The sequence below is a fragment of the Myripristis murdjan genome, chromosome 9, assembly GCF_902150065.1.
Source record: "Myripristis murdjan chromosome 9, fMyrMur1.1, whole genome shotgun sequence".
Classification (NCBI taxonomy): domain Eukaryota; kingdom Metazoa; phylum Chordata; class Actinopteri; order Holocentriformes; family Holocentridae; genus Myripristis; species Myripristis murdjan.
This window is the reverse complement of record NC_043988.1, coordinates 5,258,093-5,285,603: the sequence shown is the minus strand read 5'-3', so window position 1 is coordinate 5,285,603 and position 27,511 is coordinate 5,258,093. Positions and strand designations below refer to the sequence as shown.

At 39.2% G+C, this 27,511-nt stretch overlaps 1 protein-coding gene across 2 annotated transcripts; it reads right to left on the bottom strand.

The window, feature by feature from the left end:
* Positions 1-19,016: 19,016 nt before the first annotated feature.
* LOC115365538 (sterile alpha motif domain-containing protein 3-like) lies at positions 19,017-25,750 on the bottom strand. Of its 2 annotated transcripts, none has more exons than XR_003928768.1 (6): positions 25,661-25,734; positions 23,617-23,667; positions 21,963-22,034; positions 21,101-21,268; positions 20,542-20,637; positions 19,017-19,887 (listed from the first exon to the last, which is right to left on the bottom strand). XR_003928768.1 is itself a non-coding variant. In XM_030060598.1 (6 exons), exons 3-6 carry the CDS (start codon positions 22,314-22,316, stop codon positions 19,561-19,563), a joined length of 945 nt encoding a protein of 314 aa, XP_029916458.1. In that variant the 5' UTR covers positions 22,317-22,369; positions 23,617-23,667; positions 25,661-25,750; the 3' UTR covers positions 19,017-19,560. The 2 variants fall into 2 exon arrangements, 1 of the variants encoding a protein (XP_029916458.1); XM_030060598.1 differs by having other exon boundaries at positions 21,963-22,369; positions 25,661-25,750.
* Positions 25,751-27,511: the final 1,761 nt, after the last annotated feature.

The window sequence follows — 27,511 nt, the reverse complement described above, 5'->3', positions numbered from 1 at the left end:
TGAAAACTCTCAGTGACTGAGGGCGGCAGGTTCAGGATACATGTCTGCCACCCTTGATGTCCAGCTTGCACTGGGGCTACACACAGTATACCATGATGTTGTTTTTACTGAAGGAAAACATCAGTGTCATTAATATCTTATAGCTGACATGAATTCCCCTTAATAAAAATCAAATTTACAACTCATCGACTGATATAACACACTAGTGATTCAGACCACAGCCAGTTCATATTAACTTTATCATTTGTTCTTCTAAATGTGTGGCGGCAGGAGAAAATCTTTTTGCACACAGGAAGTGATCAGTTTTATGTTTGCAGCTTGTTAGGAATTAACAGAAGAAGAAGAATTGGGTTGTTATCACGAGCAGTTATAGCTGCCATGGCTGAAGAAAGAAAAGACTGGCAACTAAAGAAACTCAAACCTTCACTCACTGAAAATCCAAGCCAAAACATGTCACAGCCACACTCACACTGTTTGACTGACAGGTAATGTGTGGGAAGTGTCGCGCAGGAACGCCACTGTGATGACAATTAACACCAAAGGTGGCAACAAACACAAAACAAAAAGGTCGTATGGGTTGGAGGACCTTTTGCAAGGATCACCACTTAAAGGAAATTATTGCTTATTGATTGTTCACATATACCCATTTCAATTTGAAGAGGAAGAAAGGGATTTTTTTGTTTTGTTTTTTGTTTTCCAGCCAGGTGAATACAAATACATTACAAACAATAACAAACTGCAGTACTATAAAGGCATTATTCAATCATGTAGTTACATACAAATAAAAATCAGTTCAATAGAGATAATATAGTTTTTAATACACTATTTTTGTACAGCCAAGGCCTCCCAGCAGCAGAGATGCTACTGTACCAGCTGATTTGGCCAATGCTGTTCAACTTGACCTGCAACTCTCTTCACACTGTGGATTTGCAAAAATGGACTAAATATGGTGCATATCTGCACAGAAATGGATTGGCTAGCTCAGTGTTGGTGTTAAGGTTATACCAATGTTAATTAATAGAAAATAATCACAATAGCTTTGAAGCAATCAGTATTTTAAAAATGGGGTTGCTAACAGCTAAAATAACACTCTGGTTTCAGTTTGTTGTTATAGTTAAATGTGTTGGTTCAAAACTTTTATGATCGGCATATGAACTCAGATCAGTGATTAAACTTGAGCCACACTACATGTGCACTGCAACGTTTGGACATCCGCCCTCCAGCCAATCAGAAGTGAGTCTTCATCCAGGCCGGTGTATAAAAAACAATAATCAACTGTAAATAAATCATAGACGGGCATTTTTCGTTTTTGTGGCACATGGAGTGAAGGAGTGCTCGCTGTATTTGACTTGGCGTTCGACTGTGTGTACCTGCTGCCTGGGGGCTGTGACTGGGACCAGCTGCAGCATTCCTTGCAGCTCTTTTCTGAATATTTTACTCCTTATAATCTTATAAAACAGACCCATCACATTGAAATAACTTTAAATGTCTCAGAAAAACGAACTGCTGCTTTCCCAGTATCCTTGTTAAAGCTCAGCGGGTTGTCAATAACCATGTCCAGGTATTTATAGCTTGTTACAAATCCTATGTCGTGGCCTTTGATGGCACAATGGTAAAGGGTTACAACAGTTTTTTTTTTTTTTCTAAAAGCAACACACTGAGGCTTGTGTTTCATCCAGGACTTTGCTGTGAAATCAGGAAATACCTCACTATGGACCCTTTGTCATGGTTTCCCGATGGGTCTCTGATCAAATCCCTAAGTAAGCACGCTTCTTATTCAGAGGTCATTCAAGATATGTGGGTGGGTGGCAGAGCTGTTGATGACCCAATCTTTTTTTGGCAGAGAAGCAGGGGAAAACCCTGCCTGTCCATCAGCCAACTTCAAAGAGCCAGTGAGTAATCTGAAACAGGCCCGAGAAGGACGGCAAACAAAACGCCTGGCTGTTATTTGTGGGTTTGGCCCACAAGCTGCGTGTGAAAGCTATCACTGAGGATAAAGCCGCAGATCTCCACTGGGTCACTGCCCAGTAACGCGCCCTCCCCAGTAAAACCTCCTCACAACTGGATGGCCCCGTTTGGGCATGGGGATCAGGTCCACATTGTCTGAGCTGTAGGACACTTCAGTTTGGGCAGCAGGGAAGGGAACCATCACCATCTCCTGCGTGTCAAAGCGTCATCCTTCCCTCCGACTAAATTAGTCATGTAAACGGGAAAAGATTCTTTACTTCCCACCAAGCTTTGGGCCCTTTTCCAATGCACAACAAGAAGCAAGAGCTAGCCCAAATGGGAGCAAACAGGAAGTGATGCTAGATCCAGTTCTATTTATTGATTGTTTTTAAGCCGACTTCAGGGAGACAGTAACCATTATAGTAATGACAGAAGGTAACTGACTTTGCAGATTTCACAAAGCCTAACGATCTTTTTTGTGTTTATTTCCAACTTTATTTTCTCTTGACACTGGTCAGAATCATGCTCGTAGTCCAGTTCCCTGTGATGTTTAGAGAGATCTTCAGATATACCCAATCGTTTCTCTTCAGTCCCCAAAACTCCCATTGAATATTGTCCTTTGAACATATGATGACACAAACTTGGACCTATTTGTATCTCCATTTGGCTTCTTCAGATGCTGGAAAGCTAAGAATAAAATGCTTCTTTGTGAACTTTATTTAAACACTGTGGCTCTTACTGTCAGTTAGTTTGACATTTAGGCCCAAGCTCAACAGGGTTTGGTTATGTTTGAGCTTAATTACTGACTTAACTGCTCGCTTCAGGTTGCGGCCGGGCTGAGTGGCATGGTCAGTGACCTTTTTCACTATTTGCTGGCACAACCAGAGAGCAGCACACTTTGCTCTGGTTTCTATAGTTCTCTCAGCCATCATTGATTCATTTGATACCTTATATTAAGCTATGGTAGCTCTATATTTATCCTTATAGACAGTAGCCTATCTATGGTGGTCCCCTTGATTCCTGACAAGTCATGTCCCATGTCCTGACATTTCATGAATGAGACTCCTCTCATCTGTCAAAACATATCATACGATTATGATGGCGTTTAGTGTGAGATCGTCTTCGAGTGGATTAATTAATGCAGATTTCAGGCTTCAGTCAGGCATGGGCTAAGAAAAATGGGCTTTATCTCTCAGGGTCAGATTGGGTTTGAACAGAACTTTTTCTGGCACTGGTTGAAATGGGCTTGGAAATTTGGACCCAAATTGAGCTTCAGCATCTTCACTGACACAAGTGTGTACCCTGTCAGTGATAAACAGGGCACATGTTGAACAGAAACCAACCGTTCTACGAATGCTTGTCTCCTACCCAAGATTTGGGTCACACAGTGTCCCAATGTAACTGACATTTGTCATTTTCAACAAAACTTGACATTAGCAAAGGCAATATCAGCTTTGCAGAGGAGCCGATATAATGGACCGAATGACACTAACATACATATTCATTAATGTTCATGACAGCTGTCATGACACAGTTATGACAGTCTTATGTCAGTGTTATGAAGATAACTTCAAATAAAGTATTTCTGAAAATGGTGTTATCTTTACTGACTGAATCATTAAGCTTGTGATATCTTCCTACTTCATATTTTGGAATGATATTTTCCATTTTCAGCCAGTTATTATAGTTCATTGCCTTTAAGCACCATCTAGTCTAAAGGGAGCCTATACAACAGCATTTAGGGGCTTTGAGCCTGAAAAACGGACATTATGAGGTTGATATGGTACAAAAAGAAAGCTAAAAAGAAACAACTGACATGGGACAAAAAATGCTTTAAAGCTCAGGGCGTCAGGACTCTTTGTCCTCACTGGCTGCTGTGCAGGCTGTCTTCACCTTTTGATGATTTTGAACTTTGCCTTTGAAATGAGGCACCCAAAGTAACTATTAGTCCAACACAAGCCACAGAGTCAAATGTTTTATTCACAGTCTCTGAGAAGAGTGCCAATTTGCAACCATAATCAAGTCTGATGAAGTCTGCCTGGCTTTTTTCGGCAAACCTCGTGTCCTCTTGCTGGAATCCCTCTGCACAGTCAGGGTCACTGGAAATCCTCCAAAGCACCCTGGCCGCGCTGTCTCCCTAACACCTCTGCTGTTTGGACAGTTGAACGTTGATGAATGGCCTAATGGTAACAGGTTAGTGCGACTGGACATATTTGGGCTTCAGAGGTGGGAGGAATGTAGTTTAACAGCAGAGCAGAGGTGCTAAAGGAGACAGTCCTGGAGTTGATATCAAACACACACAGCGGCCACATGTCTCGAGGTGGAGCCGACTGGAAGAGCAGCCATGAGAAAGTGAAGTATAGCTGCTCACCATCAGCTTTCTCATTTTATCATCACTCCCTTTATGTCATATTCAGCCCAACAAAGCACTGGGGATTTTGACACACCCTAAGGCTGGAGTGCTGAGGCGCCATTGGTGTTCAGAGCAGATTTGACATTCTGCAAAGTATACAATTTTTCCTAGCGGCTGTTTTCTACCCATTCAAACATTTGTAAATGTCTAATTTTTGTCATGTAATGAACAGGGGAACAATATGCAAAAATCAAATGGAACACTACAATCTCAAGGTCACAAGAGCCTAAAATGAAGCTAAAATGATATTTTGACAGGAAATCACACAATAAATAAAACAGTTTAACAATTAGGTCTGGTCTTTGGAAATCAAGGCAGTATTAAAATGTTGATTCCCTTCATTTATAACTGTAGCACACCTCACCGCTAGCTTTAGGAGCAAGAAACTCATTGCTCTGCTGCAGCTTCTTGCTATCCTTCAACACAATCTGACAGGGCACTCATTTTTGGCCTCCAAAACCATGATAAATTCCCATTTTTTACAATGGGAAACTCACAACACAAACATGTCTTGAGATTGTCCACTAAAAAATGTTTGCAAACAGTGCTTTCAAACAAGTATTATTTTGCATTTATGGTAGTACATTGCCTTGTAGACATCCACAATCTTCTGCTGCTAGGCAGCTAATGCTGCATTCACTTGAACTTGGATTTCTGAATTTCTATCTTGTCAATTAGGACAGCATGGTGTTCACAGAGTCAACTCAGCAAAAATGGACTGTCTGTCTTCACTACTCCCTGTGTGAAAATTCAGTTTCTTTTGCTTGTGAGCACTCATCCATTTTTTTTCCCATGTTTTGCTTGTTTCGTTCCTAATTTTTCTAAACTTGGAAAAGGGCTTTTATTAAGGCTCCATCAGACTGGAACACATTATACCTGACACTTTATGATCCACTCAGACTCAGACTCACTGTAGTTTCTCTGTAGCTCCATGCATGACTGATTATTTATTTATTTATACTACTTTTTGTAATTTTCTACTTTGTCCAGATTATTTCTATGGACTTTTTGTTGTGTTTTGCTGTTTTCGATTCAACCTTTTCTGTGGCAGCTCCATATAACATAGTGAATTAAATTTAATTAGGTAATTTATTACTTCTTAAAATATGAATAGAGCTGAGGCTTTTTCAACAGCTACCTATGATGATACCAATAGTAGAATATGTTTAGTTCCAAGACTGCCAACATTGCAAAAAAGCCAAAAGTAAATAATAGGAAGGTCAGATCCATAAAAGCCAATATGTTCCCATTTACAGGTCAGATTTGCGTGTAAGAGACAGTTCAGTGAAAAACATGCTTCAGAACCAGACTGTGTGTGCAGACGAGGCCGGCACAAGATAACCTTTGGGCTGCGGAGATGAGTGGGGGTTTGGAGGCACAGCGTTCACAAGGTGATGCTAAGCATTCCTAGCATTTCCCAGCTCCTCAGATCCTCTCTGCAAGGTGGGAGAGTGAATTCAGACAGAGTTAAGACACATGTTCAGCAAGACCTGTGCATGCAAAAACAATCAGTTTCAAAAGATATCAAACAGCCTCAAAGTGTTAAAACCTTGAAATAAGAACTCACATTCTCCTCTTGTAATGGGAATTTGTTCAGAGGAATTCAATTTTGCCTGTGGGTGAAGCATGCAGCAGCAAAGAAAAACAGAATATATATACATAAAGAGCAAATGGAGAGTGCTGAACATAATGCCAGACAACAATTAAGAAACAAGGTGTCAATGGAATATTAAAGGTACACTGTGCAAAATGGTGCAATGATTGGGGTAAAGACCACTGAGACTTTTACCTGACAAAAATAAATAAATAAATAAAATTTTAGACTCAAATTTTGTGCTTATTTCACTTTTCAGTTGAGCCTGCAGAGTCCTCGTCATCGGCCAGATGATGAGAACCCTTTAGAACCAACCATCAAAATTTGTGCTCATTTCAGATGAGTCTTCACCTCAGTGCAGTTCACTTCAGCGCAGAATTTGGTGCCAGGATTTCCTTGTTTTTGAATAGGCATGTGAGTGGTAACTAAACAATGTAGAAATCTCACAATACGAAGTCCCATGTGAACCCACCACAGGAACCTGCTTCAACAGGAAATACATCACATTAAGCAAGCAAAATTACTTTCACAATGAAAGTAATGTTTCATTAATTTATTGATTGTTTTACAAATATTTTCTGGAATTGCTGGGATGACAAATGTTGCCTTTTAATAAATCTCATATGTGACAGATTGTCTGTGTGGAATGAGAAATCATTTAACAGGGAAAACTTCAAGTGAGGTTAATAGAATTAGTGAATATAGATTTAATGATCATTGAATCTCGGTTATGAAGTGTTACAAATTTGGCATCGAGGTGGCTGTCCATTTTATTGCACCATCACTGATCCAGTTCAGTTCCAGTTCCAGTTCCAGTTTCTCTTTTTTTGGCTGTTCAAAATAAACTTTCAAATCAAATCAAATCAAATCAGTTCAGTGATCAGTGGTCACATCATCTTGGGAGTCTACAGTGTTAAAGATGCTGCTCAACCCACTGACCTTTGGCAGCAAATCTAGATGTTTGCTCTGTTGTTTGTCTCATCAACAGTGAGGCAGAACACCAAATTATAGGAAAACAAAGGAGGATCTCACACTATGAATATTCTGAAGTGTGAGAGGAAGTTTCAGTTATGTCTCTACCTCCATAGCTGTTTTTCTAACAGGAAGTAAGCTGAGTGTTAAAGAATTTAATTCATGATGTGTTGTGTTGGTGAAAGCCTGGTTGAATATCTTGAATATATAAGTCCCACTGCTTTAAAATGAACCAAACTGAGACCAACTCTGGAGATGTGTGAATGCAAAGCGGCCCTGGTATGATTCATGTTTTACTTTTAGCTTTATGGTCATCAATACTCACCATACTCATGCACATCAGGCATGGCTAGAATGAAAATTGCTAACAGAGGAATTGTTTGGTTGTTGGAGGAGATGGCTGAAATATCTATAAAAACAAATATAGAAATAACTTATACTGGGTTTGAGTTGTAAAGGACCTGTATAGTGAACAGTAAGAGGACTGAGACCTTAAAGAGCTGAGCTCTGTTTGCTCTGTTTTAGGTTAAGTGCCAGTGTGAACAGAAAGAAAACTCAGTCCTCTGAAAGTGGACCAACAGAGACAACTGAGTTTGTTTCGTTTCAAAATGTCCATGTGAAAACCCCCATTGTGTTTGTCCTGCTGGGACGCGGGTGCCAAAATGTCCTTGTGTTTGCCAATCAGAGGGCATGAAATTCGGTGGCAACATTCATGTTGGCTACAGAATAAAATCTCAATTTTGGTAACTATGACCTTTGCTCAGCCACCAGCAGTTGATTTTTTTAATCTTGCATGGGGCATATTTCCAAATTTATTTGGTGGCTTGTGATGAAATTCAACACACGCACCACCAACAGGTTAAATTGTTACAACAGGCCAGTTCAGCATGTTGAATCAGCAGCATCAGCCATCGGTGGGAAAGACCTTTCTGATTGGCTGTTCAGGGCACAAGAGAAATGGAAATGTGCTTGTGTTGATATTGTCACTAACCAGAGAGGTGCTGCTGCGTGACGGTCCACTGTCAGCTGTAGCTGATATGTTGCTCAATGACAGATTTAAGTGACACAAGTCAACACAAACCCATCTGACTGCTGCCCTGGTTAGTGTGTCCTGGGCTTTAGCTTAGCACTTACTGCCCTTTCAAAAGCTATCTTGCTATACTAAGCATGGGAGTCTTGGCATCAGTTTACGTACGTACAAAAATTTGCCACAATGTAGTAACAGCGATAAGGGGGGAATGGGGAAAGGACTTATGTTGTGAGCCCCTGGTGGCTCACAGGATAAGAGTGCATACCGCTTGTTAAGGCTGAGTCCTGATTGCAGCGTCCAGGGTTCGAAGCTGACCTCAGGCCATTTGTTGCACGTCATCCCCCCTCTGTCCCCAGCCTTCCTGTCTCTCTCTACTGTGACTGTCAAATAAAGCAGAACTGCCAAAAAATTTCTTTAAAAGACGGTCAACACCACCTGGGGACGCACACACCAGGAAATACTGTATCAAAACCTTAGACTATTGCTTTGAAATGGATGAGATACAGATCTACAGCTGTCCCAGGGCTTTTGTGTCTAGCCTCCCAACAGTCTGCTCCACTGAGAAGAAAAGTAAAAAAAGAATCACTAACTAAACAAATAAAGCCCAGTTGGGGCTCAAGCTAAGGCCAAACAACATAACACATGTGAAAAAAAGACTACAAAAAGCTCATCTTGGATACTTTGTGCGCCCTTACCGTGTTGTTTCATGCAACACAGTAAAAAAAAATATGACTTCATTATCAAGGTTGGAATTGAAATTTTTTAAAAATAAATATAGGCTCCCTTCCTTTTGTGGACAAGGACGGTCCAGTGTGTCCTGTCCTAGGAGAGAGGAAAGGAAGCACTGAAGCACCTTTCCTTAGTCTTTTGAGAACTGGAGCAGCTCTCATCATGGCTGCCACATAGATACTTGTGGGTCATTTCACTCAGTTAGGACCCTTGCTAAGCAAGACTAGTCGCCCACAGCTCACATATCTGTTTAAGTCTTGGGCTAGCACATCTGATTCATTAGTCAAGGTTCTGCTGTGTATAGCTGACTAATAGACCTTTTTCACAGCAGCCATTTTGACATGAAACAGCAGGTAAACACTGTTATTACTAACAACATTAATTAAGGCTCCATTCCATTTAGGTTGAAAGGCTCAGTTATACTCCCAAGCAGATGTTTTACGGACACCACCATGCAGTAGTTGTGTTTCTACTGCTTTCTAGAGTCCTCTTGGTGGACGTGTTCCACGCATGTGCAGTAGATCACAATAGTGGTCCTCTTGCCGCTGGCAGCAGCATAGTGGCCACAAGTTTTGGGCTGCATGTGGACTTGTCCACTCGAGTAGTCAGGAAATGTATATCATGAAGACCCTCAGGTCCTCAGAGAGTATAACACCGGCCTAACAGAGCAGGAGTCCTGCTACTGTAAATGCTGTTTCAGTGGAGAGGCTCTGCAACACAGCAGTCAGCATGCACAACAGCAGGACCATGGATCTGTCAGACCTAAATAGAATGGAACCTTAACACATATTAACAGTAACATGTGTGTTTACCTGCTGTTTCATTTCAGAATGGCTGCTGAGAAAAGGGCTAAGAAGATGCACTGGCCCAAGAACTGCACAGATATGGAGTCTGTGTGTGGGGATCCCTGAGGACCCGACTGAGGAGCCCTGTCATATGACACTCTCACAGTACTTGACTCGTTTGATGTTGACAGAACAATGGGACGCCTCTTCACATTTGTACTTTAGGCCCACTCTGCTTATCTGCCCAAATTTACAGAATAGCAGTCTTTAAAAAGCTGGGGAAACACGTCCCAAGTGGAAATTGAACTTAAAACTGGAGTGAAATGAGAATAATGACACTGTACAGGTGTCAAAAACACACCGTTTAGTAGAAGAACGGTATTTAATTCACTTTTTAAAAAGAAAAAAAATCAGGTCAGGTAACCTTTGAGGAAAATATTTCACTATGAGCAGTTTTTGCCAGTGTCTCAGATTGGGTCTCTGTAGCTTTCGACTGAGATTTAATTTACTATTCAGCAAAGTTCACTTTCCTTAGATTGCAAAGTTTTCGCAAAACAAAGAAGAGAAAAAAAATCAATATCGTTTTTCAAGCCCAACTGAGCTATAAATCACTTGTATGGCAGGGTGAGTACAAACAGGCAATGAGAAAGAGCTGTGGAAGGAGGAGGCAGGAGGCTCCTAGAAATCAATTTTCACACATTAGAGCTATTAGCTTATTGAGAGGTGAAAGACAAATTGAAGGCCCACTGTTACTGTAAAACAGCTTCTGCATTGATGAGCTCTCTTTAAAGTGATGCTCTTTAAAGAGCTATGCTCAAACGTCTCTTTCTCATCATTGCACTTCACCATCTGGCGAGAGAGAATAATTATTATAATTCAAATAATTTTTTAAATCGTATTGATTCGTAATTATAAATCCAAATTTTTGACTCAACATGATGACATTCTTTCCATACTGAGATACTGTATCTGTTATTTGAAAAAAATCTACTGTAATAGAATGATTGACTGCACAAAATTAACAAAAACAAAAATGATCAAACTTTTAACAGAGTGTATCCATAATATTGAACAGGCTGAATCACAGACTTTTTTGTTTTGCAAAATTTTGCAGCAGGAGTCTCCGTATGAGCTGTGCATGCTGACGGTCAAATTCACAGTTATTCATATCTTTTTTTACCTTGACCATTCTGTGCTTTTCCTGAGCTCTCAGTGTCATCAGTGGCATTTAATTCTAGATGTCTTGCTCCATCAATTAGCCATTTATCCTGAGAGGTGTAGCTTGACTCATAACCCTGATGTTCAGAGGGTTTATCAGTCAGGATCCATAATGAATGTAAGTAGAACATAACTCAACATTGGGTATGTCTGCTAACAGACCGTGCAGGACAGCAATGAGCTGTCTCTACCTGGTGTCAGCCAGGCTGCTCAAGGCTGGTGCTATCCTCAGACAAGAGCGCCTTTCATTACTGGATATTCAGCAATATTTTCATTTTGATATAGAAAAGAGTTCTAATGATCAAGTAAGATAACAGTAGTACACATGTCACAAAAAACATTAAAAAAAATTTTTTGTTATGTCTACAGTACATGGTCAGTTTTCTTCATGCTGCTGGTGGCTTACCATCACCTGACACAGTGTATGATAAAATGTTAGCATGGATCAACATGTACCTATCAGGTACACATGGCTGATTTTGGTGTTTGTGTTTTTATAAGAGGCACTAAGTACCAAACAGAATAATTTATAATTGAGAGGAAATGTTCGCATGAATGTATATGGAAGATATCATGGGCTGTTAGGGGGGATTTGAAAATTATAGCCAAGAAGAGTCAATAAAGGTGTACTTCATTATACATTTTTAGTTCTTCTTGTGTCTGTAGATCGTAGAAAGTTTCATTTCTTTAGAATATATATATATATTTTTTTGAGTTATTGACAGATCGTTTTGTTCAGTATGAGTTTGGTTGAGGGGGGCCCACATAAAGTTTGTGCCCCAGGGCCCTGTGGTCCCATGATCCAGCCCTGCTGGTTGCTATAATAATCAGTGTATGCAAAAAAAAATGCATCTCATAATGAAGAACGGTGTTGACAGTCGAGTGATGAATCCAAATTCTGCACCGACCGATATAAAATAATTTCCTATTGCATTATAATATTATAATAACACATATATTTGTTGCCCCAATTAAAACAAGTGCTGATGGATCATTTTCACCCCTCATGCCTATTCATTTTCCTGTCTGCCCATCTTAGTTTGATGCTCCAAACTGAACACCAGTGCACTTTCCAGTACAATTTACCGAAGCTGGCAGACACTTGCTAATTTTCTGGAGTAGCTTTTCACTGCAAGAGGAAGTCAATATTTTTAAGCGGATGTGTGCTGCACAGTTACAAATTTGTTAAAGGCCGAGACAACATCCTGCTCTCCATTTTACCAAGCCAGCCAGTGGCATTAAAAAAAAGTGTTTGGATATCATCCCTTTGAAGTCACACATAGTACCTCAAAACTGAACTCTATGTATCTATGTACAACATCATGAAAAGAGGTCACCAAGTTTATTGCGTACCAGATATAAATTTGGATTAAATTGAAAGAAATGCAGCATTTTTAAATGGGGGTTTTAATATCACAAAACATTTTTCTTCTTTATATATAAAAAAAGCTCAGACAAATGATGTCATGGTAGATAGGTCGAGTTTATGCGCTCAGTGTGGCTGTGAAATATTGATAGTTAAAGTGCCTGGATAACACATCCTGGAGAGAAAATAGTTAGGAAATGAGCGCTTCAATTAAGAAGATGTGCCTTCCTTTCTGTCAGCACAAACAGCAGTGCAGAGTGAAGCCCATTAAAGTGAATCTGACACGCGGAGCGGCTGTATTTCACCCTGCCCACCGGCCTAATGATATTCTCTCAGCCCCGTTGATTTGAATTGTGTGAATATTTATGTCCAGAGGTGTTTGCCTCTTCTTAATGTCTGCAGCCTTTAAGGAGATAAACAGGACAGTTATTGTCTCCTGTAAGTGGTCATAGATTAACAGAGGCTTGTCCTGCCAGAGGAAGCATTAAGGACTCTTCATTATTTTATCATTCCCTGCCACACACTGTGGGCTTGTAAGGAAGTTTGGTGCACTCGACACGGTGGCTAAATGTGTATGAGGTAAAGCCATTTCACACAGGATCTCATTATCCAACTCTTGCAAATAGCTTCTATTCAGTTGATATGAAAAGTGGATACAGGGGGCAAGGGCTGATTCATTGCTTCAAGGCTCTGACTTTGGCTTGAATCAGTAACAAACAAAACAAAAACTGGTCATGTTAGTCCATCTGTCGATTGATTCAACACTTACAGATCCCGTGAAATGGACTCTTACTTTCTTGATTTGATGTACTTCCTTTTGACACAGGATGTTTGGGCGGGACATGGTGCAGGGAAGGATCATTCATAAGTACAAACCAATAGGAGCTCAGTTTGGGAGAGAAACATTAGTTTATTTGAAGGGATAGGTGGGTGAGAGAGGAGGTTTAAAGGTTTGCAAGTGCAGGATGATGTCACTGTAGAGGTCATGTGAGGTCATTTCATGGGGACTCTAAAGGCAGAATTAGTAAGATTTGTCAGTTGCGGTTTGTAAACACAGCATTTAAAGTTGGCCCCTCCTCCCCGACTAAACTAACTGGCTAACTGCAGACACCTCCAGCAGAAAACAGGCCAACACCACGTCACTCTTCATCCTCATCCTCTTCCTCGGTGATCGCCAGCGGGTGAAAGCCGACCCCAGATTCACTCTCATTATGGAACGAGCTCTGTCCACTTGGCATGCCGCCTCGCTAGAGTTCCTTTCTCAGCAATTCTGACACCATGCGCTCTCATTGGCTGTGAGCTTCACACCTGCTGCCCAGAAGTCCCAAGCTCAGCAAAACATGAAAATCCAGGCAGAGGGCAGAGTCTCTGCAGACATACACATCAACACACACTTCTAGTGGCTCAGAAGTGATGACTGAGAGGGATTAGTTTGTATGAGTCTATACATGTTTGGAGGGTGGGTGGAAATCCTCATGATACTCAAAGGCAGCATATATTAATATCACCTAGGTGAAGTGCCATTGAATCTGGAAAGCATATTCATGCTTCCCCAACAATCAACCCTGTCGTTTTGGTGACCTCATGACTTTTCGTCTTGTGCCACCATCACGTCAAAATGCACAAACCCCATTCTCCCACTAATTGCATTCACCCAAAAGGCACCAAGCCAGCAGGGCAGCAGTGGCGGAGGGCCTGTGCTTGTTAGAATAAATAATATTTAAGTCATTTTGTTTGTTTTCTTTCCACCTTTGGCATTTTTGTACATTTATTTAACGGATAGTGTTTTGGATAAAAGAACTAAATCGAATCATTGACTCGAATCGAGGTTTACAAACTCAAATCATGAAACAGCAGGGTAACGTTACATGACATTTATTAAGGTTTCATTCGATTTAGGTTTAACAGAGCTAGTGTCCTGCTATTGTGCTTGCTGGCTCAGTAGAAAGGCTCTGTTAGACCTAAATGGAATGGAACCTTAATTAGTATCACTGCTAACATCTGTGTTTACCCTGCTATTTCATTTCAAAATGGCTGCTGTGGAAAGGCTCTGTTGTTTGATAATGTCTTTTAGGGCGGCCTCTTCCTTTTAAAGTCCTTATTGCCATGCACTTTTTATTACTTTTATTCTACTCTCTCTCTCTCTCTCTCTCTCTCTCTCTGTGACATATACCTCAAATGTCATAAAGATAAGGTGATAAAGACTTAATGTCAGCCAAAAAAAGGTGATTAGACTCAAATTAATGGTTGTGCAAACTGAGTTCAGGTGGTTTTACCTTCCACTGCCTCCATGGTCCTGTCACAAAACTGTAGTGTTAATATTATTAGAAGAAATGAGGCAATACGAGATACTGACAATGTGAAATGGCAGGACAGATGGAAGACAAGTGTGAAACATGCACAAACATCAGAGACATCAGAGGCAGTGATGATGCACCATACGCGGCATTGGATTTGTCGTTTCCCTTTGATGCATAAGTCCTGTCAGTCAGCACGAGTGTTATACTGTGAGCGGATGAAATCTGACTATACCATCAAAGCCATATCCGTGCAGATGAAAAAACAAATGGACACATGGAGTGAATGGTTGCTTTAGCCTCTTTGAGCCGCTAAGAGAAGTAAGTTTGTGTTGTGTCTCTGCAGTATTGCATAATGCATATGGATGTTTTTAAAAGTCAGAGTTATTTTCCAAGGGTGGGCTGGTGGAGGGCCTGTTGGACTGTAGAACTTATTTCTTAAAATGATCTTTATACTCGCAACACAGATATTAACCACATGGAGAGCTCTCACAGCAGCAGTGGGTTAGGCTTAATGAGACTAATGGATGAAAACACTGTGGGAGAAATGACTGGGGTTTCTTAATACCTCAATACCTTTCAGAAGAAGTTATTTGGACATTTGGATGTTTGTTTGTATGTGAAAAAGAAAGATTTCCACAAAAAAAAAAAAAACACTTTGATAAGAATAGACCTTTTTCATAACAGCCATTTTGACATTAACAGCAGAGTTAACATGGGTGTTACTAATGATGTTAATTGTATTTCACTGAAGTGTAGCATCTTGAGTCTTTCCAGTGAGCCATCATGAACAATAGCAGGACCCCGGCTCTGACAGACCCAAACAGAACTATAATTAATTAAATCATTAATTATGCCTGTGTTTACCTGCTATTCAGCATCATTAACACAGATTAACACAGAATTAGTTGTTCTGATATTCATGATTTCACTGACACTGAATGCATTATAAATGCACCGTTTTTATGGATAAAAGACCTTTGCAATTTGTGGAGAAAACTGAGCTTCACCAAGAGAAACGAAGTTGGATAAAGCTGCGGCATGGTCCTCAGTTTTAAAAAGCAATTTTGCACGCTATATGTAGCTATTATTTCTTCATTTCTAAACATGTAGAGCATGCAAAACGTGCCATATTGAAATCATAGGGGACGGTCATATAAAAATAATGCCTTCCATTCCCATGGGCAACACTCACAGTCCCATTTGTTTACATGACAACAGGTGTGTCTTGCTTTAATATAGGATATGCACGGAGTGGGACTGCGACTGGAAGATATTATCATATCTTGTGACCTTGCAAACAGGGATTACAGTGCAAGTCTGGCACAGCGGGAGCCGACGGCACATAACGGGCCCAGCAATCCTCTCTACACTCAATAAGCTGAGGCACGATTTACGACGCACAGACGGCCCCGCGCTTTATGTGCCGGTCTCAAAAGTGGATTACGGGACACGCAAATGGTGATGTGTGGGTGTCGGGAGATGTGCTAGACGGCCATGTTTCAAGTTTCAAGGTTCAGCTGGAATTCTGCAGCCTTTCCAATGGAAGTGAACAATATCTTCCCGAGGGACATTTAGAGGAAATACTAAGAGCCTGGAGTCACTGCTGGATCATAAACATATGATCTATGGCTGTCTTAACACCTTCATGTTTCCTCTCTTATTTCCCCCTCTATCTCTTAAAAGGCTGCGGTCTCCAAGGAGCAATAGTCTCTCCCTCCTGTCCACTGCATTAGTGTAATTCCTCCCAGGATGTTGACACAATAACATGTCAATACTTGGCCCTGTCCATTACTTGAGGAAAACTGCTGTTCTTTTATGAGACACGAGGTTGGGTGAGCAAGCACACCGATCAGGGGCCAAGAGCTGAGTCAAACTGAGTCACCTATGCCGTTTGAGCCGAGCCCCATTAAAGTTGACCTTCACAGTGTTGAGGCAGATAGTCCTCAGAACTCATGTCGAACTGATTATGTTTTCTGAATTTACTTGTGTTTTGTCTGTTTGCACGTGTTTTCTTAAGCTGAAGTGCATTGAGCCTTTAGGGCCACCATACTACCAGACAAATAAATAGATCATCTATGAGACAAATGAATGAGTTTTTACAGATTCCTTCAGAATAAAATTTGGCATTTAATTGACAGGCAAAACTGCTTCTAAAAATAGTTCAAAGAAATACCTAACATCTCAGAGCACTAGCCCCTCTCCAAATAGGACATGCTCTGTTACATAATATGTGATTATATGATCATTAATAAGGGGTCATTTTATTTTCCCAGTCACTGTACACACTGTTTTTAGTGATACTTTTTATGTTTTCCATGTTATTTTTTAGCTGTATCAGATGTTTCACTGAATATAAATTATTTCCTGATAATTACAGCTACTGAAAGGTTTATTGTTGTTCATTCATTGTTTATATGTTGTTGTTTTTTTAGCAGTTGTTACTTTTTTTGCATTACGATGTAATGTTATTTGTGTTATGATTTAATGTTACTTGTGTAATGTTTACTTGTCTTTAGAAATACTTACTACTTTGGTAATGACTGAAGGGGATCCAAATTAATAAATGCAAAAAAAACTATTTTTAATAACTAGATGATGATCGGCAAAGTTTTGAAGAACAAATGACAAACGGCCATGTAGTTAGGTACCTATGGTGATCTAGTGCACATAACTTTTGTAATGATTCTCCAGCTCTCTATACTTTTATGTCGTCCTAGCTCCTTTAATACAAAGATTCCAGTGCATTACCAGGTCAACATTTCTGGAAAAGTTAGTGATTCTCACTATTTAAACACACAATAAATTACCAACACATTTTTGTGCATGCTCATTCACACAAGCCATAACAATATGGAAGTTGTTGGGGCAAAAAAAACATCTTGCAGAGAACAGAGCACCTCTTAACACAGTATAAAAACACCTTGAAGCAACACCTTTGCCTGTGTCTTCAAGCGAATCAGCCAAAGACGTGCATTAAATATTTGCCTTTCATTAGAGTTGAACACATGGTAGCCAATGTAGGCAGATACACATATTGCAGAGCATCTGAAAACTCTATAAACTTTTTTTCACAGCAGCCATTTGGACATGAAATACTACACTGTAAAACCCGATAAGTTCAGAATACTCAAAAATTTTGTGGAAACTGATTACATCAAAATATTTAAGTCAACTAACTTTATATTTTTAAGTAAGCTATTACTAAAAGTTAAGTTTTATGCAAACTTAAATTTATTTTTAAATTTAAGTCCACTATACTTAAAGTTATTTTTTAAGATATATACGTTTTTACTTTCTGCTAACTAAATTATTTTCAATCAAATGTACTTAACTGATCAATGTTTTTTTAGTAAGTTCTTATTAAAAGTTATGTTTTATACAAACTTAAAATCATTTTTAAATTTTAAGTCCACTGTACTTAGTTATTTTTTAAGCGTTTTTTCAGCGTTTACCTTCTATAAACTAAATCATTTTAACTCAAATGTACTTAACTGAGCAAATTTCTGACAACTAATCATAACTCAATAAAATACTTGTAACTCAAAGTCTGTTGAAAACCTATGCCTACTAAACAAATGAACTTAAAATTTAATTTAAAAAAATACAGAATTTAAGTTTACAGTATCAAAACAGTAATACTGTAAACTTGTCACCATTCAAGATTTTTTTATTCAGACATAATTTTTTTTTCATCTAAACATTGTCTGGATATTTCATATCAGTAACAGTTATCAGAAGTGAACCAAGCCAAGACAAAAAATTTAAAAAAAAAGGATTTGTGGTTGAAACATAGCAGCGACACAGGTGAAAACAGAAGAAAAAAGTGAAAAAGCAAAAACCAATACAATACAGCCAATATCAGCAGTATCAGGTTGCTGTTTCAGACACAGATGGAGCTGGGTTGTACCTCATTATATGGGATTTCTTTAAACCAATTTCTTTTTGCATTGCTCAGGGGGTACTTGGCTGAAAAAAATATTTCAAAGTTGATACAGTATTGACACAGCATTCTATGGCATGATTGAACATCCCTGAAAGCATGAAAATGAACTGAAAACATTTGTGCAGGTATGTGAGTGGTGACTGCATATGAATGATTTTGTGTCAATGTGTGCATCTACATATCAAACACACAGCAATGTTTATGAACCAGAAATACAGTTTAAACTAAACAAGTGAGGGAAAAAAACAAGCACACAAAAAGTATGTCAGTCCATCTCACAGTAGCTCTGAGATATTTCGGTAACTCTATTCAAACAGACAGATCCAAACAGATCATCTTAAAGTGCTTAAAAACAACAGCATATAGCCGGATTTCTTAAAGCAGCAATTACAAAATAGGAACACTGACTACAAATGAAACTAAAGAGGAAAATATTTAAATAAAAAGAAATAATAAAATGTATTTAACAAGAAAATAAAACACATCAAATAAATAACGACCACAATAATAAAAATAAATAAAATATATTTAACAAGAAAATAATACATATCAAATAAATGACCACAATAACAATAAAAAAATAAATAAAATGTATTTAACAAGAAAATAAAACATCAAATAAATAAAAATGACCACAATAATAAAAAAATGCATTTAAGAAAATAAAACACATCAAATAAGTAACGACCACAATGACAATAAAAATAAATAAAATGTATTTAATAAGAAAATAAAACACATCAAATAACGACCACAATAACGATAAAAAAATAAATAAAATGTATTTAACAAGAAAATAATACACATCAAATACATAACAATGACCACAATAATAATAGTGACCTTGACGTTTGACCTCTGAACACAGATGGACGGGACAGACAACCCAAAAACAAAAACAAAATAAAACAAACAAAAGAAATCATAATAGGCATATCTTACATTCCTTCAGGGTTCAGGATCACCAAGTTTCTATACAAGCTGTATTAAATGTGTAAACATGAGCTAACCGAGGTAGATCTGGTAGGCAAGACTGATGTAATTCCAATTACATCATAAACATACTGGTCATGTTACCCAACATCATCATACAAATGTAACAACTCTAATGTTAACAATTAGAAAGAAGGCTGGAAAAATGTTCATAATAACGGTTTCATTAAAATCTTCCAGCAACATGTTCAAGAACATACTCTCAAGTTATAATATCTGGCATCACAAGTGTACATTGCATACCTGTATACATACAACTTGTCACTTGGCTTACTGTTTCAATAACAGGTCATTTTTGAGACTGAGTATGCAGGGTTTCAGTGGCTTACCATCATCAAGACCCATGAGAATTTTCTGGATGAAGGTGAAAGTGTGGCTGAGTTTCTTGGGATAGTCCAAATGCAGGGCATACATTAACCCAAACAGCAATGCAAAGGCATCAGCAAACGTGGGGATGCTGCTGATAACAAGGTCGTCTTCCACCACAATAGCAGTGCTCGCAGGACTGAAGTGAACTGGACTTTCAGTGCTCTCATTGACCACTGTGACGAGAGCAACAGGAGTGCCAGTGATGTCTGGCTCGTCTGACTCCTCCATCTGGAATATGCATAGATGGTTGAAGTGTAAGGTTACTTAAAGGAATTCGGTAAGTGCATTTATTGAAGACATTAACCACTGCATAAATTACTTAACTGTAACTTTATTGGGAGCGAAAGATGTTTTGCCTATTACTTCCTCAGGTTCGCTCAGTACATTGACTAACCCTCTACATATTGAACCATTTTTCTAGTTAAGTCTGAACCATAGCAAATACTGTATTATTGCAACTCTACACCATATTTATCATGTTTTTTGAAAAATGTAAATTTGTGGAAAAATGTTATGGGTTTTGTAACATGATTCACCTTTTATAAAAAGGTTGAAATACTTTGAAAAAAAAATTAAAACTGTGATGGCTGGTCATGTGAGCAATATGTATTTATCACACCTGTGACCGCTAAATTTTGTTGAGTGAACATGAAGAAGCAACAGGTGAAACTGTTATCTTCAATGAGATGTTCCTGCAACTGACCAGCACCTGATTGCAGACATTGGCTATGCACAGGGAGTTCTGAGACAGTAGAAAGAGGGTTTGTGGTAGACGCATGCTAGGATGTTGCAAGGGTAAATAAGAGCTAAACAAGCTTTGAAAGCACACAATATAATTTCATTTACTTTCATTCACTTTTGCACAATGCACTGAATACTTACATTCCATGTCTTGAAGAAATGTGGGTCCTCCTCACGCAGGTATACCGGAAGGGCACGAAGGGCTACAGTGCGTTTTATGTTGACATCTTGTACTTGCTAGAAAGACAAGCAAAAATTAATGACAAACACATACAGGCCCTACACTGCTGTTACCCAAATGGCTTTGTGAACACTGGGGGAGGGCAAGTAGAAAATGTGGATTGTCAGCAACCCTGAGCATGGCGCTAGAGTAAACATCATGAGGTCACTAGAGCTGAGGTTTCACCCTCTTGGTGCATGAATGTGCTTTCCAAATTGCATGGCATTCAGCCAAGTAAATTTGAAGATGTTGCTTGGAGCACTTTCATCTCTTTACCTCCTATAAGCCAATACTTTGCCACTATTAAGCTACAAAACTAATGAGACTATCATTAAATAGTGGGTCATTCCATATAAAGTCAATAAATTCAGAAAAAAATCCCACCTGACCCCCTCACAATCAGCTGATTTTTTTTTCCCTACAATATCTTTTGCATATTTAGTTAAGCTATGCAAAATCTTACATTCATACAAGACTCACCTGGAGATCATAAATCTTTAGGATGTCACGCAGCGCCTCTGATATCTTGCCTGTGCGTGTCGTCTTCTGCCGGTACAAGGCCACCAATCGTGGTGTGTGTAGATCAAGCTCAGCATAGAACTGGTTCCGGAGGTTGACATTTGTGATGCGATGAAACTCAGCACAAACCTGCAAACCACATAAATACAAAGAAGGGTATAGACGGGTTTCTGTGCAACGTCATCACAGACATGCACACACAACTAGGGGGCAAAAAGCAGCGACCCTCACTGCATTTTTAGTAGAGCCGGAGATATGACCAGGAGCTGCTGTGCTGTAAACTGCATGAATCGCAAAAAGGATGGCTGGAGGATGTTCAATATCCTGAGGGGATCACATCCTTTTGCCAAAAATAGAAGAAAACTGCGGCTACAGGCCTTAAAAAGGGCGGATTGGGGCCCTGATTGTCCTAAAGGCAAGGGCGAGTCTGTGCAACGCCCAATTCGTATCATACAGGACACCTGCCCTCAAAATGCAAAACTCTGGTCCCGTGTCGTAAAACGTTCATCTCTAGCACACGACCACAAAAAACATAATTATATGCCTATAAGGATTGTATACACGCAGATTTCCCTTTGTATAGACACTGGGCTTTTCTAGGACATACGTGTATATGTCACTAACATATACATGCATCAATCATATGATATGATTGATGGCCACTTGGACATGTCTAAAACCCATTCATGGTCTGGGATAACATATGGATCTGCTAATTTCTCACCGTTGCTGCTGCATTATGGACAGAATAGAGAGGGGACAGTCTGAGAAAGATTTGTGAAGAGGGGCAGACAAAAGAATGGTCAAGAGTGTCTTTTTTTACCTGTGATTCGATTCGAAGAGCTGGCCATTTCTGGAGGAAGTCCTTCACCAGTGGATTTTCCTGAACAATCTCCTGGCGACGAAGAGCAAATGTCATCTCCATAAGCTTTTGGATCAGTTGTAGGTTTCTATCATTCTTCTCAACTTCGTGTGCAATTTGTATCCTCATTTCTTCCAGACTACACTGGTTTTCTCCTCTGGGTAAGTTTGGAAGGTAGTTAACTTCAGCTCGTCTGGCCTTTTTTATGTTTGAGTGTGGGTGCTCTTTGTCAGGATTGTTCATGCTCCTTTTTCCTGTGTTGACCGACACCTCCACACATCCAGATCTGGCCATCTTGGTACGATAATTCCCCATGTTAAACTTCAGGCTCACCTTCCATCCATACCATCCACTTGCACTTCCAGATTCTTTAAGACATGTATGTAACACAGTAACTTATTTTTAGTAATTTGGACAACATTTTTAATAGGGCTGTAGTCTGTTAGTCGACTGGTCAATTTATTGGTCGATACATTCTTGGTCGACCAAAATCTGATTGGTCGATTATTTGCTGTGTTAATTTTATCAGGAGCAAAGCACTAAGTGCTAATGGGGGTGTTTTCAGAACACCGTGTTTCACAGGTAACAGTCTGTCTTCAGAACACTCCCCTTGTTTTCACAATTTTGGTTTAGCCCAACCAATGATGGAGACAGACAGGTGGGCCCGTATGTTCTGAATTGAAGAAAAAATTAGGCCTAGTTTTCTGAATATTTTCTTAATTAAGAACTTTTAATGAACATTTAGTCCTCTACCGTGTCAAAGACGTCGTCAGTGTGGCAGCATTTTACCAAAATAGATGAAAAAAAAGTCAAATGCAAACTTTGCAAACAACAGTTTGCGTATCACAGCTCAACGACCAACATGACATATCACCTAAAAACGGTAAGCTAACATGTCTGCGTTAGGTTGCTCCGTCAGTTTTGAGTATAAACATATCAGAATTGGCATATTTCAAAGTTCATCGTTTTATAACTGCAGGCGCACACACCCGTGATGACGGCAGCTTTCCCCAGATACACCCAGACCACGCTGGATGTTAAGCCTCCTCTATCATCCAAATGCAAAAATGATATCACGCAGGGTATTGTCGATTTTATTTCACCGAGCAATTCAGCCTCACTCTGTGTGAGGACACGCACAGTGCAGGCTGGAATAATAGTGGAAGGTCCTTTCAATTATTATAGCACATGACAAAAACAATTGTCTAAATTATGTTGCATATACCTCAACAGTTCTTGTGCTGATGTCAATAGTTGACATAGTACTATTTTCGGAAATCACAGGCTATGATGTTGCGTAGGTGCACGTGCTGCAACACTGTCAGAGCCGACCGACTCCAGTGTGTCATTCCGTGCAAAATTATTAGGTCAAAAACGATTTAATATACTGCAAATACTAGTTGTTTGTGTTTATTCATTTATTCATTCATTTGTTCATTTATAAGGTAGGCCCAGTTATTTAATCTAAAAATAGTAACTTTTTTTTTCCTAGTATAGTCTGCCCGCCTGGTCATTTGAAATCCAAAAATAGTCAAACATAATCCGACTAACATGTAATGCAGATATATGTCTCATATATCAATTCTCATACATCCTTAATTAATTTCAAAATTACCTGGACTGTTGTGAATTTAGAAGAGGTCCACTGCCAATCTTCCACCTGAGCCTGTGAAGAAAAACGTGCACTGGTCACATAATGTAGTTAACTAACAAGTTTGCAAACATTCAACAGACAGTCGAGGCACTAAGCTAACATCACCGGGCTAAGAATATGTCATTAACCTGTTAATGACCAACGACTATATTTAGTAGCCTATGTTAAGGAAACACAATTTTTTATGTTAGAGGTAGAAAAACAAAATTTGCCATATAAACTGTCTATTCATGTGGCTAAACATGACAAAATCAAAAAATTGATTTCACATATTTATCATGCCATAATTGGCAAGCAAAGTTGAGTTTTGTTGTTGTTGTTGGGAAAATGGCAAAATAAATAAATAAATAAATAAAATAAAAAATAAGTTTAACATTGATTTTACATATAAAATATCAGATTTACACTGGATCAAAGCATACATTATTGACATTTAAGTTGTTCTGAATCCAATGATACCAATCATTTGATATAACCCCTTGTAGTTTTTGAGATACAGCCATTTCTGTAACATACTATTTTTAGGTGTTAGTCAAAAGGGATTACTCATTTTTTCATTATAACACTAGTTGAAACACAGATTCCTGTGATCACATGCTCAAAAAATGTTATACTTAATGACCAGATAGACTCAAGCAAGAATTAATTATAAAAAATATTTCCCAGTATACTATTATGGAGAAATGAAGAGAAATGTAGCTCCATGAGAGACTTCATGGCAGTGGGGAGTGTGTGTGTGTGTGTGTGTGTGTGTGTGTGTGTGTGTGTGTGTGTGTGTGTGTGTGTGTGTGTTTAAGACACAAGAGGAACAGAGGTCAGTAGATGATCAGAATACAGAACACAGACATTTTCCCATAGAAATGCACTGAAACTGCTGCCATCGAGCCTCTCATGGAGCTACATACCTTGATCAATTTGAAAATTGTCAATGGATTTGTGCTCGGCTCAGCTAGTACTTTGTTGTAAAGGCCATTATAAAATTCCACTGTGGACATTAATGGGTTAATATTCCACATCTTGCTAACTTCATAACAGTAAAGTAACCCTAACCTTGTCATAACTGACCCAGGGTTGCCAACTCTCGCGCATTGGCCGTGGCAGTCACGCATTCAGCCTCAATCTCACGCTCTCACGCTCGAGAGAGAAATCTCACGCCAAATCTGACTTGTTTTCTATTGTAAATGTTTCCACTCCACCCGGTCAGGTGTGCTGGATCTGGTTGATTATTATTATCAGTTGATTATTGATTGTGCAATGCCGCGACTCGCAGTTAATCGCGCTGCGCGCATTAAACTATTTTGCGGAAGCAGGAGGACGGCATAATTTACGTTGTATCCACGTTCGTACACTACGTGCATGACTGTGTATGTGCTCGTGCATGAGCGCCCGTACCGTACTGGAGCACACCCCCTCCAACCGTGGTTAAGTTGATTTAATTAAACAGTCAAACATTACTTTGGTGGTCCATAGATTAATTTCTGTCATGTGGATTGAAGTTTGCCTAGCCCATATAAATGCTCGGGAAATCAGGAAAAATAAGAGGTGTAGGCTATTAATTCAGGCATAGGACTGTATGCAGTCCTATTGCTCCATGAAATCTCACTCCATGGATTTTTGAAAAGTTGGCAACTCTGTTGACCGCCACTGCGGTGATACCTTAGTTCAACTGATCGAATGTAGGATTAACTTCAAATTTACCAGATAAAAGCGCTCAGCAGAAACAGCAGCAGCACACTCAGCAGAAGAATGAAGGCCGCAGGCTGCTTAAAAGAATTTTCAGCCAACATCTCTGACTTGCTAGCCGAAGTTAAACTCAGTTTTGTGACGTTTGTGCCGTTGATGCCGTTCAAAAAAATTGCGCGAAAAAGTTGGCTGCTGTGCCGTGGTACATTAACGTTTCACAACGGGAGCCCAGACACATTTCAGCTATATAATATTGTTATAATCTAAGGCCCGCAAAAAAATAACAAGCAATGGAGTTTTAAAATGTTTATGGTTTACTTACATGTTACTTTGCGTTATGCCAGCTCCCACATGCGAGGGTCAGCCATGTTGGATGGATTTTTCCAGAGACGTCCATCGGGGCGCAACGTCGTGACGTCAATGACGTCAGCATACGTCCCTCGGTTCACTTAAAAATTATATTTGAATGGGTGGTGTTCTCTCATAAATACTGAGCCACAAAAAAATAAAACTAGATTAATCGTTCAGAGAGTGCATTAGTTTTATGTTGGACCAACTTTGCAACAGACTGTAAGTGTAGTCTTCACAGATTTTTTAAGTCAACCTTACTGTTCGGGTTTACAGTGTAGGGCAAACACAGGTTTTACCAGTGACACTAATTAAGTTTCTGTCATATTTAGGTCAAACAGCCAGACGTCCTGCTATTGTGCTGAACAGACACAAACTGTCATTAAAGTCTGTGATTATTAACACCTGTATTTACCTGCCATTGCATGTCAAAATAACTGCTGTGGAAATCGATAGATAGATATAGATATATATACACATGTATACTATACTATACTATGACTTACCATGATGTGCTGACCACAATGGTGTTTACTTCTTCTTCATCTTTAATTTTTGTACTTTCTGTCACACTGGCACTAGTTTTGTATTTTGGCATCAGTTGGCCCCTTTATAATGTGCAGTTTCCTTCAAATGTTTTTTTAAACACCTGAGACATTTTCTTCTTGCACCCAAGAAACAAGAGCACGGACCCGTTTGAGTCACTGGAAATTTGTGGGACAGAATTCTGTGAAATAAGGCAAGATTCCTCAACACACATAGTTCCGGTTTCATGGAAAAAATCACAAGGGCATCAGAGAGTGAACTATCAGGCAGCTGGAGGATATATCAGCACTGTCCAAACTCCTCACATCTAAGGCTCCTCCTTCAGGCTGCAAGCTGAAGCTGACAGCAGCACCACGGCCACAGGAAGAAGGCTCATTCATGGCACAGAAACTGACCATGAGGTGGCGCTATTTCAGTTTACAGTGAAGAACACAATCATTTCACAGAGGATTATTGTGAATGATTTCTAAATACATTATAAAAACCAACAATGTTCAAAAGACAGCAGCACAAAACAAGACATACAACAAACAACTCATAGAGGATTTCAAGGTGGGCTCCTTGAGGGGCTTCCAGGACTCCTCAGCAAGTTGAGGAGTTATCATCATTTAATTCACTAAAACTTATCAAAACACAACAATTTATGGGTGGTTGTTTTAACATTAAGTTTTAATTTCACCACTCTGAATCTTTTTTGTCAGTGTTATATCAGGGTCCACAAGACAAAATCTCTGTTTCCTCCTCTCTGCAGCTTAATGACAGTCAACTTGGGGATGTAAAACATGGAAAAATTTGAAAACCCTGATCAGTAAACATACTCAGTTAGCAATCTAATTGTTATCTTTCTATGCATCCCATACCATGTATTTAGTAGTGATGGAGAAGCTTTGGACCTTTTTTGAAACATTGTATTGAAAATTGGTTCATTACTCAAAGCTTCATTCATAGTGCACGTGGGTGACATCTGCTGGTAAAACATCTCATGTGCAGTCAAATCAAGCCGCACCTTTTCTGGATTTTTAATGTAATGCACCATGCATATGCATTATAACTTTGGGGCTTCAGCCAGCGCCAGGTCCTCCTCCCTGTGTCCGCACAGAGCTTCAGCTGCCATTTCTGCTTTAACTCACAGCAAGAGATAAACACTGAAATTCTGTATATTGTTTGTGTTTGGTATTATGACGTTTCCTACCATTACATCAGGGTAATAATTTGGATTAAATTACAGAAATGAATTGGGTTTTCTCAATACTTTCAAAAAGTTATTTGGACATTATTT

What these genes read in the sequence shown, in the direction of transcription:
- LOC115365538 (XM_030060598.1), bottom strand. Translation starts at nt 22,316, where the DNA reads ATGGGGAATTATCGTACCAAGATGGCCAGATCTGGATGTGTGGAGGTG. An exon ending in CTCTTCGAATCGAATCACAG is followed by an intron (nt 21,269 to 21,962) that starts GTAAAAAAAGAC and finishes TGTGGTTTGCAG; the next exon opens with GTTTGTGCTGAGTTTCATCG. An exon ending in TAAAGATTTATGATCTCCAG is followed by an intron (nt 20,638 to 21,100) that starts GTGAGTCTTGTA and finishes TTGTCTTTCTAG; the next exon opens with CAAGTACAAGATGTCAACAT.